This window comes from Trifolium pratense, linkage group LG2 (genome assembly GCF_020283565.1).
Source record: "Trifolium pratense cultivar HEN17-A07 linkage group LG2, ARS_RC_1.1, whole genome shotgun sequence".
In the NCBI taxonomy this organism is placed as follows: Eukaryota; Viridiplantae; Streptophyta; class Magnoliopsida; order Fabales; family Fabaceae; genus Trifolium; species Trifolium pratense.
In genome coordinates this window covers 45,425,655-45,443,291 of record NC_060060.1, presented here as the reverse complement: position 1 = coordinate 45,443,291, position 17,637 = coordinate 45,425,655, and the positions used below count along the sequence as shown (strand labels likewise).

General features: G+C 33.9%; 3 protein-coding genes across 4 annotated transcripts; all 3 read right to left on the bottom strand.

Moving 5' to 3' along the window:
• Nucleotides 1-629: 629 nt before the first annotated feature.
• LOC123910987 (pentatricopeptide repeat-containing protein At1g12300, mitochondrial-like) lies at nt 630-5,434 on the bottom strand. Of its 2 annotated transcripts, none has more exons than XM_045962287.1 (4): nt 5,322-5,434; nt 3,141-5,194; nt 2,151-2,460; nt 630-1,228 (listed from the first exon to the last, which is right to left on the bottom strand). In XM_045962287.1, the coding sequence occupies exon 2, from the start codon at nt 5,139-5,141 to the stop codon at nt 3,492-3,494; it is 1,650 nt and encodes a 549-aa protein (XP_045818243.1). In that variant the 5' UTR covers nt 5,142-5,194; nt 5,322-5,434; the 3' UTR covers nt 630-1,228; nt 2,151-2,460; nt 3,141-3,491. The 2 variants fall into 2 exon arrangements, with proteins under 2 accessions (XP_045818243.1, XP_045818242.1); XM_045962286.1 differs by having other exon boundaries at nt 3,374-5,194; nt 5,322-5,408.
• Nucleotides 5,435-10,470: 5,036 nt separating this feature from the next.
• Nucleotides 10,471-14,036, bottom strand: LOC123910988 (pentatricopeptide repeat-containing protein At1g12300, mitochondrial-like). The gene is made up of 2 exons (XM_045962288.1): nt 11,984-14,036; nt 10,471-11,061 (listed from the first exon to the last, which is right to left on the bottom strand). Exon 1 carries the CDS (start codon nt 13,967-13,969, stop codon nt 12,338-12,340), a length of 1,632 nt encoding a protein of 543 aa, XP_045818244.1. The 5' UTR covers nt 13,970-14,036; the 3' UTR covers nt 10,471-11,061; nt 11,984-12,337.
• An 863-nt stretch (nt 14,037-14,899) lies between these two features.
• Nucleotides 14,900-16,531, bottom strand: LOC123910989 (pentatricopeptide repeat-containing protein At1g62910-like). Its single transcript, XM_045962289.1, has one exon. The coding sequence runs from the start codon at nt 16,529-16,531 to the stop codon at nt 14,900-14,902; it is 1,632 nt and encodes a 543-aa protein (XP_045818245.1).
• Between the last annotated feature and the right edge of the window lie 1,106 nt (nt 16,532-17,637).

The window sequence follows — 17,637 nt, the reverse complement described above, 5'->3', positions numbered from 1 at the left end:
AAACAAGCTGGTCCATCTGTCAGAAGTTATCATCACCTCTGTTAATTATCATAATTGACCTATAATTAGATTGATATCCCAAGAACCCTGCAGGGTGAGAGGGAACATGACAAACCCCATTCAAAACTCATATTAGATTGATAGCCCGTATCCATGCCGTTTCCAATTTGGATGCAAGTTTAATATTATTTTTTTTCTCTACAAATTGCATCTAATTTCTAGACAGCCAGACTGTTCATATTACCAAAACCTGTCAAACTCGTACCTACTTTCTGCTTTGCAGCAAGGCAGTCCAAAAAAACATACAAGAAAAAATTATGCAAAACTGATGAGAATTCTAACTGACATTCAATGAACAAATTAGTAGTATCCTCCTCTTCTAACTGACACATTGTGAAGACTCTTAAATGAAATTCATTTCTATTTTCAACTTTTTTATATAGTCTTTGACCCAATTTCTAAGCGACACGCCTTAGAACAGACACAATGTTGAACTCAATTCTCTCAACTGAATTTGCCAGCTCCCACTCTTACCTTTTTAATTTCAAGGTACATCTACCCTATGCAAACTCAACTAACTAATACATTTCAGACACAATGCTTTCCAAAACCTTTCCTACCTATAAAGGTTTATAAAGAAAAGTAACGAGCTTAGATTAAGAGTGTGAAAAATCTTTACACATTACACTGTCAACACACATCCATTAAATCCTAACTATAATATAACGACAAGACTGTAAATCTTAAATGACATCGATGTAATACAAATGCAATACAGAGAACAATCTATCTCAGCATAACAGGCTGGAGCCAAATGCACTCTTGCAAAATCCAAAACTAAAAATTCATCAACCAATCTATCAATGTACCAACACTTGTGGAATTACTAAGTTTCAAAACACACTATCCAAGTTGTCTCCCACAATACCTTCACATCTTGCCTTCGAAAAGCCTCTACTAACCCTTGCTGCTACTGCCACTCGATGAAATTCAGCACCAACACTCAAAACTTTCCTCTATGAGAAAACACCTTTGTAATCTCGTTTTTCCTGCATAGATAGTCTGCCACCATGACGAGAAAACTACCTACTCACACCGATACCTCTGAAGCTTAACAACAGACCAACACGCTTTAACTTCACCACCACTGCTTATGATACTCGAGTTGGATACATTCTGATAACAACCATGAAACTGGTTGACAGTACATTGCAAAGATAAAGGATTACTGTGCCAAAAAGAATCGACCATTAATGTCATTATAATATCGAAATGATCATAACAGCAACACATGTATTGTGATTAATATCAAAGTTATAGTGAGGCCATCGAGTAGTCCACCTTTTCTTTTGTAGATATAACTACCAACAAAATAAATAAATCATATTAATTACATAATTGTCATGCGGTCGTAAGTCTCCTGTTGTGATTTCGAACATACACCAAGTCTATTAAAAGACAAATGTGCACCAATCAACATATCATCATGCCAACCGTATTTGCCACCCGGCTTATGTGTTTCCGTCTAAGAGAAGAAGCGGGTCTAACTACACAGCCAGCATTAGGATCATGCTGGTGGATTAAGTACTGATGTCCACCAGAAGGTGATGGTTCAGAGTGTGGCGGTAAGGAGATGGCCAAATTAATTGAGTAGATAGAAATGAGAGAAGCAAGTATAATTTGAATTGCAATTTATAAATTTAATGTTCTGAGGTTTAGATACAGAGAACTAGTGTTGTGTTATTAGTTACATCACTAAAGTAACTAGCAACTAATGTAATTGAAAAACAATTAGTTACTGAATATAACAGAATTCACGAGAAATAATCCGTGCAGCTGTAGAAACATCAACAATCATGTGAACACGACAGAATGCAACACAATAGAATCCAATGTGTTACATTGAAATAATTGTAAAACATATTTTACATACATTAAATAGTTGAAAGAGGTAAAGCTAGCCGAAAGGTTAACCTAGTGTTTATTCTTTTTATACCCCGAAGCTTCCAAAATTATTATTTATGTTCTGAAGTGGCAAAAAAGTAATGATATAAATCCCCCAAAACGTAAAAGAAAAGGAAGAGCTCATCCAAAAGAGAAAGATACAAATACATAAAGTGTCAAATCAATATATGAAAGCAAGTACTTACATGTTTAGCATTGATGACTCGTGAGATAACTAGTACATTTGACTGGGAGACGATGGAATATGATTTGCACAGCTTGGTCGTTTCAATGAAGAATAAACAAGCAAAATATGGGGAAAATTGAAAGAACAGCAGATGTTCAACAAGCATAAATTTACAACGGAAATTGGACTAATTGAAACAATAGTAGAACAGGAAAAACAACAAGTTGATTAAAAAAAGACTTGGCTGATGCTACAATTTGAATCCTTAAGCTGAGTGAGGACTGAGAAGTATCATATCCTCAAAATACTGAGCTCGTGTATATCCATTCCTGCATTAGAACCAATTGAAACTTTTGTACTTATTATAACATCACTATGAATCCCACAATTTGATTTCTCTAATATTACATATGTTGAAAATTTATAGGCTTAACTACACATTTTGGTCCCTTACGTTTATTTTAGGTTTTAATTTGGTCTCTTACGTTTAAAAAGTATCAATTTTGTCCCTTACGTTTATTTTAGGTTTCAAGTTAGTCATTTCCGTTAGTTTTGCCACTAACACCGTTTGAACAGTATACGCGTCAGTGTGTCCAAGTGCCACGTGTCACTCCACATATGCAAATTGACTGGCACGTGTGACAAAATTGACGGAAAGGACTAACTTGAAACTTAAAATAAACGTAAGGAACCAAATTGATACTTTTTAAACGTAAGAGACCAAATTGAAATCTAAAAAAGGACCAAATGTGTAGTTAAGCCGAATAATCGAACTCGGGACACTATAATCACCAAATGCGCTGCTTTACCAATCAGCCAAATTCAATCTTATGATGGCAACTAGGGGTGTGCATAAATGTTTCTACAATTGTAAAAACTAATCACTAACAAATCATTCCCCTTAGGGCACAAGTTAACATGACCCTTATATTTTCTATTTTTCTACAATTTATAAATGCTAACTTGTGCCCACATGTTAACAAGTACTTACATGAAAGCAAGTACTTACATGTTTAGCATTGATGGCTCGTGAGATAACTAGTACATTTGACTGGGAGACGATGGAATATGATTTGCACAGCTTGGTCGTTTCAATGAAGAATAAACAAGCAAAATATGGGGAAAATTGAAAGAACAGCAGATGTTCAACAAGTATAAATTTACAACGGAAATTGGACTAATTGAAACAATAGTAGAACAGGAAAAACAAGTTGATTAAAAAAAGACTTGGCTGATGCTAACCAAGAATCCTTAAGCTGAGTGAGGACTGAGAAGTATCATATCCTCAAAATACTGAGCTCGTGTATATCCATTCCTGCATTAGAACCAATTGAAACTTTTACTCAAACTGGTTCTCCTCTTACATTAGACGACCACTGGCAATCATTTCATGTAAAAGTTTCAAGGCCTTATCATTCTCATCATTTTCAAAGAGAGCACGGATAATTATTTCATAAGTTATAGCATTAGGAACACAGCCATTGTCTTCCATTTTTAACAGTAGGGACTCAGCATCATCAAACAAACCCTCTTTACAAAGACCATTGATCATAATATTATATGTCCAGACTGTTACATTATAGCCTTTAATCAAAAGATCATGAAAAATCACTTGTGCGTCCAGAAATCTCCCTTCCTTGCAAAGTCCATCCATGAGTATATTGTATGTGTGCATATCTGGTTGAATGCCTTTGTCTTTAATTTTCTTGACCAATGCAATTGCCTTATCAACATAATGGTTTTTACATAAAGCATGTAATAAAGAACTGTAAGTGATCACATTGGCAGGTTGACCCCTATCTTGCATCTCATCAAGAAGCTCCCAAGCATGAGAGATTCTCCCTGATTTGCACAAACCATCAATAAGAGAATTGTAGGTTACTGCATCAGGAATAAGCTTCTTGTTTTGCATTTCTTTTAAGAGGTTCATGGCTTCATCCATCATTTTAATCTTACACAACCCATTAATCATGACATTATAGCAACGAACATTAGGAATCACTCCTCTTTGAACCATAGTGTTGAATATAACTTTGGCCTTGTTGACTTCATTAACTAGGCAATACCCATCTAGTAATGAAGTATAAGTAACAACATCTGGTTTGATACCTTGTTTCACCATAACAGCTAACACATTTTTAGCTTCTTTGACATTTCCTTCCTTGCATAAAGCATCGAGCAATATATTAAAGATATAAACATCTCCATTGAGTTTTCTGAATACAAACATTTCATTTAAAAGTCCAATTGCTTCTTTTAATTGACCAACTATGCAAAATCCATATATCAGAGAAGTGTAAGTAATAACATCAGGAGAAATGCCCTTTACAATCATTTCAGAATATAAATCCTTAGCATCTATTAAAAGCTTATCTTTACACAAACTATCAATAATTGTGTTGTACATTACTGCATCAGGCTTGACCAATTTCCCTTCGATTCGTCTTAGAACTTGCAAGGCAGCCCTTGTTTCTCCATTTTTACACAGTCCATTGATCAAGGTCCCGTAGCAAACTTGGTTGAGGTGAAATCCATGTGCAACCACATGGTCGTGAAAATGCAGTGCTTCCTTCACCTTACCGTTAAAACACAAACCTTTGATAAGAGTCGTTAAAGTTATGACATTGGGCTGATAACCCAACTTGAGAATCTTAGCCAATAGAGAAAAGGCAAAAGTCATATGACCGACGTGGCAGTAACAATTGATCAATATACTGAAAGTAACAATATCAGGCATAATTCCATTGAATTGTAATTGGTTAGAAAGGGAAATAGCAGTGGGATAATGTTTCATCTTAACAAGGGAAGTTAAAATCTTGCAAAATTCAACAATGGATGGGGTTGGATTCATACGAAGCATGCTATGGAATGAAGAAACAGCATTATCAACATCATTATCAATATCATTGTGAGTGAATCGAGATTTAGATGAGAAGGAATGAAGGAAAGTGGAAGTTGTGATATTATTATTAGAACGAAGTAAAGCTAACCTTGAGAGTGAGAACGACATTGTTGATGATCTTATGTGTTAGAGAGAGATTCGCAACACCGCAATACAAAACCCTTCAAACAACAAAAACCAAGAACAATTTGAGCTAAGAAACAAAACCATGAATGAATGCATTTTCCAATTTAACAACACAAAGAAACATGATCTGCAATGCAAACTTCAGTATAAATGGAAACTAACCTTTTAAGCCAAATTATTGAGAACGCGATTCTTAGGGAATAGTTGGCGGAAGAGAATGCTATGAATAAAGAGAATGAATGAATAGAAATAGAAATAGAAATTTGGGGTTAAATGAAAATTAGGGTTCAATTTCCCTATTTTGAAATTTTAATTTTAATCTGAAAAAATTAACAATTTTTAATATTTAGTATTTAAATTATAAAAAAAAAAAGTATTTAAAAAAATTGTCACCCCTAATTAGAGCTGTCAAATAGGCTGCCCCGACCAGTGGGCCAGACAATATGGGCTAGCCTGGCTCGGCCCGGATATTATTGTGCTACACATTTATGAGTCTGGCCAGCCTGTGTGGGCCACGTGGGCTAATGGGTCTGGCCCGACCCATTTTATTTTATTTTTTCTCATTTATTCGATCTTTTTTTACATGATTTTGATGTATTAGTTCCTCATAATTATCAATTTTATTGAAATATAATTTTATGCAAATGTAAATAATTTTTACATCAGCACTAAATATCAATTAAACTCAAGTTTGATTCTTATAAAAGAAATAAAATCAAATTAATAAATTATAAACTAAGTTTTCTAAAGAGTTTTAGGTAAATATGATCCTTTTTATTATGTTTACACATTTAACTATATTTTTCATAATAAATTTTCAATTAGATGATAATTTTTTATGTTTTAATCGATATTATTTTTACAAAAATGACATAAATTTTTTGTTAACGTGTCGTCCCGAAGCCCACTGGGCTAGCCCGGCCCAGCCCAATTTTCATTTGGGCTACATGGGCATGGGCCAAAAAGGCCCGGTTTCAATTGGGCTAGGTTTTTTTAGGTCTGATCCGTCCAAGCCCGTGGGCTAATCGGCAGGCCCATCAGTCCGAGCCATTTTTGACAGCTCTACCCCTAATTGCACCTTGTTTATCTAGTTTTTCTATCTTTGTCTTGTCTAGGTGTTAAATTATTTGAAAAATGAAATTTTATTGATCAATGAAATTTTAAATGTAGTACCAAAGTTTTAATTTAACTCGTTAAAACTGATTTGCTCTATCGGTCACCCGTATGACCCGACACCCAAACAAACTAGAGATGTAGACGGTTGGATTGGGTCCAAATCAAGATGAATCAGATGATGCAGTTTTTAAGGGTTTAGCAATTTTTGTATAGTAAAAAAGAAGGGTTTAGCAATTTTTGACCCAAAACCCAATCAAATTTGTCCAATGCTTGGCCCTAATCTTATCTCTTGTTCCATAAAATTTTACTTTGTTTCTCATTAGTCCCTATGAATCGATATTTTTTATTACGACGATAATCTCTTATTAGTGCAAGGCTATCATTACTCATATCAGGGAGCAGATCCTCTCCCGTGTCCAGTATGTGCATTTAAATTTGGACCACATACTATAAGTTCGGGTTTGAGATTATTTAAACCTGCACCCGAAACTCGTAATCACACCTGGTTAGATGTTAAATTACTTATTATCCCTATGTATATATAAGTGTATAAATATTCTATGTTTTATATAAAATTTGTAACTTTTATAAATTTTCTAGTACATAGCTTCAATTTGTTGTACAACATTTTATTTACAATTTTATAGTTTTTTGTTGAAAAAAATATTTGAATGTTGGAATCTTGTCATGAAAAGGGAAAAGGTCAATGAATTTGGGCCGAGTTCGAGTCGGGATCGGGCAAGTAATTAATTTTGCATGTTCTTGTTGCGGGTTCGGATTTGGTAGAAAAATCTGAACCCAACAGGTGTGGGTGTGGGTGTGAGTTTTGTTTTGTCACCCGAACAGCCTTTGAGTTCGAGTGATGGTTTTGGGAGCGGGTTTGGGAAGGGTAAAACTCGCACCCGACCCTACCTGTTGCCATCCCTATTTGAAGAAGGTGAGATGAGTTTTCAAATGGTAGTGGTGGCAAGGTAAAAAAGTTTAGTGGGGCGCAGCTTGTTGTCCGCCTACCTTTCATTCATGTGTAATTATTTTGGATATACCGTCTCCGATTTTATTTATAAGCAAAAGTCAACAAATTAGTTTGGCCTCAAATATAAGCAAAAGTTACCAAAAGTAAGTTTACTAAATGCTATCATTCCAAAAGTACCCCTAATTAGTTGTTCCACTTTTTGACATTACTATAAGTCTCGATGCAAATTTAATGTATTATAAGGGATACTTTAGTAAAAATAACAATTTTTTTATAAACAAAGAGTATTATTATAAGGGAGTACAAGGGGTACTCAAACCCTTACAATTGACATCAAAAAGTCAAGAACTTTGAATACAAGACACCGGGTCTAAACACCAACTAGGAAATGAAATACAAGCATTACGGCCATAATGACAAGAAAACCATAGCCATGAAAAAAGCTTAATATCCTCTAATAGAGACGACGCGTCTGGGATGGCTCCTTTGAAGATAGTATTATTCATGTATTTTCATATATTTCAAGTGGTTGTCAACCAAACTAAGTGACGAACCCGCCCCTTATCTATAACAAATTTCTTAATATGTGTGAAACAAGATTATGACTATGTCAACGTTTTTGTGTGACATAGCCACATTAATGACTAAAACGAAAATAATTTGAAATTACATGGGCAAATTGAAAGAAATTTGTTTAGGGACTAATACCCAAATTCATTAACATTACAAGGACCAAAACACACATTTTACCCTTTACATTTATTTTCATTTGAGTTTTGTTTGTAAAAACTAGGGTTAAACATCCATATAAATATCCTAAATTTTGTTTTCGATCCATATAATTAAAGTTGAATAAATAAATATTGGGTAATTACATACGGGCAACAAGCTATGTCGCTAACATTTTTTTAATGACAAAACCAATTTTCTTAAAAACAACATTCATAGCTCTAGGGGACACAACATTGTTATTCATAACATTTTGAACTCTTCCAGAAGACTCACAACCTCTGGTGAGAGGAAGCCAAAAGTGGTATAAAAGCATATTCATTGTCAGAACATATTTTCTCATGTTTGGTCACTTTACATTAAGCAACTTTGAGGGGTGTCTGTCCCACAGTAAAAGTCTCAGCTCTTAATCCAACAAGTGGAGAAACTCCAGTCAAATCCACCGATGCATACTTTCTGCCTACCCACCCATACACCATAACATCCGCCGATCTAAGAGGTTATCGCCCTTCTTGTGGGTTGGTCAAAAACACTTTGTCACTCAAATATTTTCTATCATTATTTTTGGTCCATGTTTTTCGGTCAACTCATTTATATCACTTAATTTAATTCTTTTTTCTACGGTCGTGTTTAATAAATTATATGAATCTCTCATGCAAAAGTTTAAATTTTCTTAACAAGGGAGGAATTAAATATTATTTTTTAGTTTTTTTCGCATAAAAATTCATAAATAATTCATCATACGTTAAAAAATTCTAAATTTTTGTGGGAGGAGTTCTTATAATATTATAAACATGAATACATAAAACCATTGAAAAATGTGAAAGTACACAAAAGTTTAATTAAAAGTATGAACCAAAAGTTGTGATAGAAAATATTTGAAGAACCAAGAGTTGCTGAAATTTTTTATAGGGACTAAAAACAAAATTCGAGATATTTATAGGGAACAAAAACTTATTTAACCCTAAAAACTATAACATAATGTAACCATTTTTTTTTCACAGTAGCCAATGACATCGAATTTAGTACCTCATGCATTGTACTTAAAGCCCTCACTAGTGAATCAAATCTAAGTGATTTATAATGTAATGTAACTTTTTTTCTTTGCACAAACGGTGGCCAAGATTCTATTTTTAAGTAATCCAAGCTCTGTCATTTCTGCTAAATACATAATGGTCAAAGTTAGTGATACTGCTTGAACCAAAAAATAAGGTTCCCCCTTAGGTAGGTACTAAATCCTGAATTTCAGAATCTGAAACATTCAGGAACAAACTTTCAAATGATTTGAACAAAGGTATAAAAGAATGATACTTGTGAAGACACTTTGATACTTGACATTTCAATAATACATTCAATTTTTTCATAGTTAAGTCAAATTCGTAAATTCAAACAGATCCAAAAATTTGCTGGCCAAAGCTGCAGAGCAATTTCTTTCTTACTAATATCAATTGAAGCCTTACAGTTTGTGAAATACAGTTAAGAAATCTTCTCTACGGATAAAATTCCTCTATTAAATTGTGAGAAGGTTGATAAAATTCCTATAAAAAAATATTAAGCTAGTACAATGAGTCATGCACCCTATACCAGATTCAATATAACACAAAAATAAGAAATTGTAACAGACCCATGACAGTGACACAAAAACTTGTACCAAACTCAACAACACCAATCTATACAAGTCTAACACAGGACAACGTATCACATACCAATGTTTCTTGAACTGTATCATGGATGACAAACACCAGCCAAAGATCACAAATACGACAAGAAAGGCAAGGCATAAACAATCTATAGCACAACCAACAACCATAAGTAGTAACATCAAATCATGCTAGCTTATATTCTCCTTCCATATGTCCTTTGAAAACAAGCTGGTCCATCTGTCAGAAGTTATCATCACCTCTGTTAATTATCATAATTGACCTATAATTAGATTGATATCCCAAGAACCCTGCAGGGTGAGAGGGAACATGACAAACCCCATTCAAAACTCATATTAGATTGATAGCCCGTATCCATGCCGTTTCCAATTTGGATGCAAGTTTAATATTATTTTTTTTCTCTACAAATTGCATCTAATTTCTAGACAGCCAGACTCTTCATATTACCAAAACCTGTCAAACTCGTACCTACTTTCTGCTTTGCAGCAAGGCAGTCCAAAAAAACATACAAGAAAAAATTATGCAAAACTGATGAGAATTCTAACTGACATTCAATGAACAAATTAGTAGTATCCTCCTCTTCTAACTGACACATTGTGAAGACTCTTAAATGAAATTCATTTCTATTTTCAACTTTTTTATATAGTCTTTGACCCAATTTCTAAGCGACACGCCTTAGAACAGACACAATGTTGAACTCAATTCTCTCAACTGAATTTGCCAGCTCCCACTCTTACCATTTTAATTTCAAGGTACATCTACCCTATGCAAACTCAACTAACTAATACATTTCAGACACAATGCTTTCCAAAACCTTTCCTACCTATAAAGGTTTATAAAGAAAAGTAACGAGCTTAGATTAAGAGTGTGAAAAATCTTTACACATTACACTGTCAACACACATCCATTAAATCCTAACTATAATATAACGACAAGACTGTAAATCTTAAATGACATCGATGTAATACAAATGCAATACAGAGAACAATCTATCTCAGCATAACTGGAGCCAAATGCACTCTTGCAAAATCCAAAACTAAAAATTCATCAACCAATCTATCAATGTACCAACACTTGTGGAATTACTAAGTTTCAAAACCCACTATCCAAGTTGTCTCCCACAATACCTTCACATCTTGCCTTCGAAAAGCCTCTACCCTTGCTGCTACTGCCACTCGATGAAATTCAGCACCAACACTCAAAACTTTCCTCTATGAGAAAACACCTTTGTAATCTCGTTTTTCCTGCATAGATAGTCTGCCACTATGACGAGAAAACTACCTACTCACACCGATACCTCTGAAGCTTAACAACAGACCAACACGCTTTAACTTCACCACCACTGCTTATGATACTCGAGTTGGATACATTCTGATAACAACCATGAAACTGGTTGACAGTACATTGCAAAGATAAAGGATTACTGTGCCAAAAAGAATCAACCATTAATGTCATTATAATATCGAAATGATCATAACAGCAACACATGTATTGTGATTAATATCAAAGTTATAGTGAGGCCATCGAGTAGTCCACCTTTTCTTTTGTAAATATAAATACCAACAAAATAAATAAATCATATTAATTACATAATTGTCATGCGGTCGTAAGTCTCCTGTTGTGATTTCGAACATACACCAAGTCTATTAAAAGACAAATGTGCACCAATCAACATATCATCATGCCAACCGTATTTGCCACCCGGCTTATGTGTTTCCGTCTAAGAGAAGAAGCGGGTCTAACTACACAGCCAGCATTAGGATCATGCTGGTGGATTAAGTACTGATGTCCACCAGAAGGTGATGGTTCAGAGTGTGGCGGTAAGGAGATGGCCAAATTAATTGAGTAGATAGAAATGAGAGAAGCAAGTATAATTTGAATTGCAATTTATAAATTTAATGTTCTGAGGTTTAGATACAGAGAACTAGTGTTGTGTTATTAGTTACATCACTAAAGTAACTAGCAACTAATGTAATTGAAAAACAATTAGTTACTGAATATAACAGAATTCACGAGAAATAATCCGTGCAGCTGTAGAAACATCAACAATCATGTGAACACGACAGAATGCAACACAATAGAATCCAATGTGTTACATTGAAATAATTGTAAAACATATTTTACATACATTAAATAGTTGAAAGAGGTAAAGCTAGCCGAAAGGTTAACCTAGTGTTTATTCTTTTTATACCCCGAAGCTTCCAAAATTATTATTTATGTTCTGAAGTGGCAAAAAAGTAATGATATAAATCCCCCAAAACGTAAAAGAAAAGGAAGAGCTCATCCAAAAGAGAAAGATACAAATACATAAAGTGTCAAATCAATATATGAAAGCAAGTACTTACATGTTTAGCATTGATGACTCGTGAGATAACTAGTACATTTGACTGGGAGACGATGAAATATGATTTGCACAGCTTGGTCGTTTCAATGAAGAATAAACAAGCAAAATACGGGGAAAATTGAAAGAACAGCAGATGTTCAACAAGTATAAATTTACAACGGAAATTGGACTAATTGAAACAATAGTAGAACAGGAAAAACAACAAGTTGATTAAAAAAAGACTTGGCTGATGCTAACCAAGAATCCTTAAGCTGAGTGAGGACTGAGAAGTATCATATCCTCAAAATACTGAGCTCGTGTATATCCATTCCTGCATTAGAACCAATTGAAACTTTTACTCAAACTGGTTCTCCTCTTACATTAGACCACTGGCAATCATTTCATGTAAAAGTTTCAAGGCCTTATCATTCTCATCATTTTCAAAGAGAACACAGATAATTATTTCATAAGTTATAGCATTAGGAACACAGCCATTGTCTTCCATTTTTAACAGTAGGGACTCAGCATCATCAAACAAACCCTCTTTACAAAGACCATTGATCATAATATTATATGTCCAGACTGTTACATTATAGCCTTTAATCAAAAGATCATGAAAAATCACTTGTGCGTCCAGAAATCTCCCTTCCTTGCAAAGTCCATTCATGAGTATATTGTATGTGTGCATATCTGGTTGAATGCCTTTGTCTTTAATTTTCTTGACCAATGCAATTGCCTTATCAACATGATGGTTTTTACATAAAGCATGTAATAAAGAATTGTAAGTGATTACATTGGCAGGTTGACCCCTATCTTGCATCTCAACAAGAAGCTCCCAAGCATGAGAGATTCTCCCTGATTTGCACAAACCATCAATAAGAGAACTGTAAGTTACTGTATCAGGAATAATCTTCTTGTTTTGCATTTCTTTGAAGAGATTCATGGCTTCATCCATCATTTTAATTTTACACAGCCCATTAATCACGACATTATAGCCATTAACATCGGGCATCACTCCTCTTTGGGCCATACTGTTGAATATAACTTTGGCCTTATTCACTTCATTGATTAGGCAATACCCATCTAGTAATGAAGTATAAGTAACAACATCTGGTTTGATACCTTGTTTCACCATAACAGCTAACACATTTTTAGCTTCTTTGACATTTCCTTCCTTGCATAAAGCATCGAGCAATATATTAAAGATATAAACATCTCCATTGAGTTTTCTGAATACAAACATTTCATTTAAAAGTCCAAATGCTTCTTTCAATTGACCAACAATGCAAAATCCATATATTAGAGAAGTGTAAGTGAAAACATTAGGAGAAATATTCTTTGCAATCATTTCAGAATATAAATCGTAAGCATCTCTTATAAGCTTATCTTTACACAGGCTGTCAATAATTGTGGTGTATATTACCACATTAGGCTTGACCAATTTCCCTTCAATTTGTCTTAGAACTTGCAAGGCGGCTCTTGTTTCCCCAATTTTACAGAGTCCATTGATCAAGGTCCCGTAGCTAACTTGATCGAGGTGAAATCCATGTGCAAGCACATGGTCGTGAAAATGCAGAGCTTCTTTCACCTTATCGTTGAAACACAGACCTTTGATAAGAGTATTTAAGGTTATGACATTGGGCTGATAACCCAACTTGAGAATCTTAGCTAATATAGAAAAGGCAAAAGACATTTGACGAAGGTGGCAGTAACAATTGATCAATATATTGAAAGTAACAACATTAGGCATAATTCCATTGAATTGTAATTGGTTAGAAAGGGAAATAGCAGTGGGGTAATGTTTCGTCTTAACAAGATAAGTTAAAATCTTGTTAAATTGTACGATGGATGGGGTTGGATTCATACGAAGCATGCTATGGAATGAAGAAACAGCATTATCAACATTGTTATTAACATGAAATGGAGAGTGAGAGTAAAATCGCCTTAAGTAAGAAATGGGAGACGAAGAAGAAGAAGAAGATCGAAAGGTGAACCTTAAGAATGACATTTGAGCGATGATGGAGAGGAACAAACGAAGCTTCAATTTAGGGTTTCATTTTCAATTGGAATGGAGTACACACTGTTTAGAGACTTGTTAAATTTAATTGAAAATGAAATATTATATTTTCAATGCATAAGTTACCTTTTATTTTTTGTCAAAAAAAACCAAGTTACCTTTATTTTTACCTTTTATGTTGTAGTTTTATCCTGGTTAGTATCTTCTCCGTTTCAATTCTTTTCATTTCCTTTGTTATTATATAGTTTTGAGAATATAAATGTAAAAGTGAGACATTAAGGGTGCGTTTGATTCGTAAAACAGCAAGAACTGGACAGAACAGTACAGAACAAGATAATACAGGGCAGGACAAACCTGTACCGGAAAGATATAGGACGATAATATTTTTATATTCGAAAATAAAATGGGTATTTTCGTATTTTTTATATTTATACTGTGGACAAAAAGTTGTCCCGTGGTTTAGTGAGGGACAAAAAATCTTGTTTTTGTCATGTCCCTTGCTATCTAATTTGTCCAGTCCCATAACAAATTTCAAATCAAACAGAGTACAACAAAAGTTGTCCTGTCCAGTCCCCTGTTTTTTTAGCAAATCAAACGCACCCTAAGTGTAACAAGAAAAAAAGTGAGACATTAAGTGAGTCCAAATATCATTTATACACCCAAAAAAATTTAAAAACTTTGATAATGGAAGAAATGTCAAGAATAAAATAACATCAACCAATTGTATCATTATAATAGCAAAATCAACATAGTTTTTATTTGATTTCATGTGTTTTTATGTTGATCATTGTGTGGTCGATCATCCTTTGTATATGTAACTATTAAGTAAATATTTAAACGAATAACAAAGATTAGACCATTGTCATCAAAATTCAAAGTAGCCTAATAAGTTGCAAGAAATCATCTTAACTAGTCTTTCTCTTAGAATAGACCTTTAGCAATCATTTCACGTAGAAGTTTCTCTGCCATTTCATTCTTATCATTTTCAAAGAATGAGTGAATAATTGTTTCATAAGTTACAACATCAGGAATGCATCCATTGTCTTCCATTTTTGACAGCAGGGCCTCAGCTTCATCAAGCAAGCCCTCTAGACAAAGACCATTGATCATAATATTATATGTCCAAACTGTTACCTTATAGCCTTTAATCAAAAGATCATTAAAAATCACTTGTGCGTCCAGAAATCTCCCTTGTTTGCAAAGTCCATCCATGAGTATATTGTATGTGTGCATATCTGGTTGAATGCCTTTGTCTTTAATTTTCTTGACCAATGCAATTGCCTTATCAACATGATGGTTTTTACATAAAGCATGTAATAAAGAATTGTAAGTGATTACATTGGCAGGTTGACCCCTATCTTGCATCTCAACAAGAAGCTCCCAAGCATGAGAGATTCTCCCTGATTTGCACAAACCATCAATAAGAGAACTGTAAGTTACTGTATCAGGAATAATCTTCTTGTTTTGCATTTCTTTGAAGAGATTCATGGCTTCATCCATCATTTTAATTTTACACAGCCCATTAATCACGACATTATAGCCATTAACATCGGGCATCACTCCTCTTTGGGCCATACTGTTGAATATAACTTTGGCCTTATTCACTTCATTGATTAGGCAATACCCATCCATTAATGAACTGTATGTAGCAACATCAGGTTCCACGCCTGCTTTCATCATCACAGCTATCACATTTTTAGCTTGTTTCACCTTTCCTTCTTTACATAGAGCATCGACCAGTGTAGTAAAAGTATAAACACTTGGGTTGATGTTTTTCAATGGCATTTCATGGAACAAATCAAATGCTTCTTTCAATTGACCAACAATGCAAAATCCATATATTAGAGAAGTGTAAGTGAAAACATCAGGAGAAATATTCTTTGCAATCATTTCAGAATATAAATCCTTAGCATCTATTAAAAGCTTATCTTTACACAAACTATCAATAATTGTGTTGTATATTACCACAGTAGGCTTGACCAATTTCCCTTCAATTCGTCTTAGAACTTGCAAGGCAGCCCTTGTTTCTCCATTTTTACACAATCCATTGATCAAGGTCCCGTAGCTAACATGGTCGAGGTGAAATCCATGTGCATCCACATGGTCGTGAAAATGCAGTGCTTCCTTCACCTTACCGTTAAAACACAAACCTTTGATAAGAGTCGTTAAAGTTATGACATCAGGCTGATAACCCAACTTGAGAATCTTAGCCAATAGAGAAAAGGCAAAAGACATTTGACGAAGGTGGCAGTAACAATTGATCAATATATTGAAAGTAACAATATCAGGCATAATTCCATTGAATTGTAATTGGTTAGAAAGGGAAATAGCAGTGGGATAATGTTTCATCTTAACAAGGGAAGTTAAAATCTTGCAAAATTCAACAATGGATGGGGTTGGATTCATACGAAGCATGCTATGGAATGAAGAAACAGCATTATCAACATCATTATTAACATGAAATGGAGAGTGAGAGTAAAATCGCCTTAAGTAAGAAATGGAAGAAGAAGAAGAAGAAGAAGAAGATCGAAAGGTGAACCTTAAGAATGACATTTGAGCGATGATGGAGAGGAACAAACGGAGCTTCAATTTAGGGTTTCATTTTCAATTGGAATGGAGTATACACTGTTTAGAGACTGGTTAAATTAAATACAGTTTTAAACAAAATAAGGTTATTTTGTTCTACCTATTTCTTTTCTTTTTCTTTTTTGATATAAGAAATGATAAATCCATTAAAAACTCATAGGAAGTAGTGTGACCGGGGTTCGAACCTCGGTCATGATGGCCAAGGCTAGCAATTTCGGTATTTTCACCATTTGAGATAGGATTTGTGGTTCGACCTATTTCTATTATGCTAATATCTATCCATTATTTTAATACTTTTAATTTATCCTTTACAGTATATATTTGTTAGGCTTAACAACACATTTGATCTCTTACGTTTATTTTAGGTATCAATTTCGTCTTTTACGTTTATTTTATGTTTCAAGTTAGTCATTTCGGTTAGTTTTGTCACTAACACCGTTTGAACAATACTCGTGTCAGTGTGTCAAAGTGTCATGTGTCTATCCACATATACAAATTGGCTACCACATGTGACAAAATTGACTGAAAAGACTAATTTGAAACATAAAATAAACGTAATGGGCCAAATATGTAGGTAAACCTATTTGTTATAAATACTTGCATCAATTCATCGCGTCACCCTTCTTTTTTATAGCAATTTTGGTTTTGGTATTTGGTATAAAAACCTAAAAGTTTAATTTATTTTTTTATAAAGTATAATAATTGAAATTGAAAATAAATTAAAAATAAAATTTCAAAGAATAAAATTTAATAAGAGATTTTATTTAAATTAATAATGTCTTTTATGTTTATAAGTCAGTTGAACCACTAATTTTACCAAACACTTCAGTTAGCTTATCATCAGCTATAAGCTATCAGTCATCAACTATAAGCTAACTTATCTGTTATCCGCTATTTTTGTCAAACCGAGCCTTAGTCTAACAGTAAAAAGATAGGTCTTGAATTCGAGAGGTTCTTATTTCAAGCCCTACTAGTGGTTTTAGAGGGAGGTAAATGTAATATTTTTGTAAGCATTAATTCTTTGAGCCTGAGATCTTCTTTCCTAACTTTGACCGGGACATTATCCCCTCACC

Excerpts from the sequence above, each read along its gene's own strand:
- LOC123910987 (XM_045962287.1), bottom strand. The coding sequence starts at position 5,141 with ATGTCGTTCTCACTCTCAAGGTTAGCTTTACTTCGTTCTAATAATAAT.
- LOC123910988 (XM_045962288.1), bottom strand. The coding sequence starts at position 13,969 with ATGTCATTCTTAAGGTTCACCTTTCGATCTTCTTCTTCTTCTTCGTCT.
- LOC123910989 (XM_045962289.1), bottom strand. The coding sequence starts at position 16,531 with ATGTCATTCTTAAGGTTCACCTTTCGATCTTCTTCTTCTTCTTCTTCT.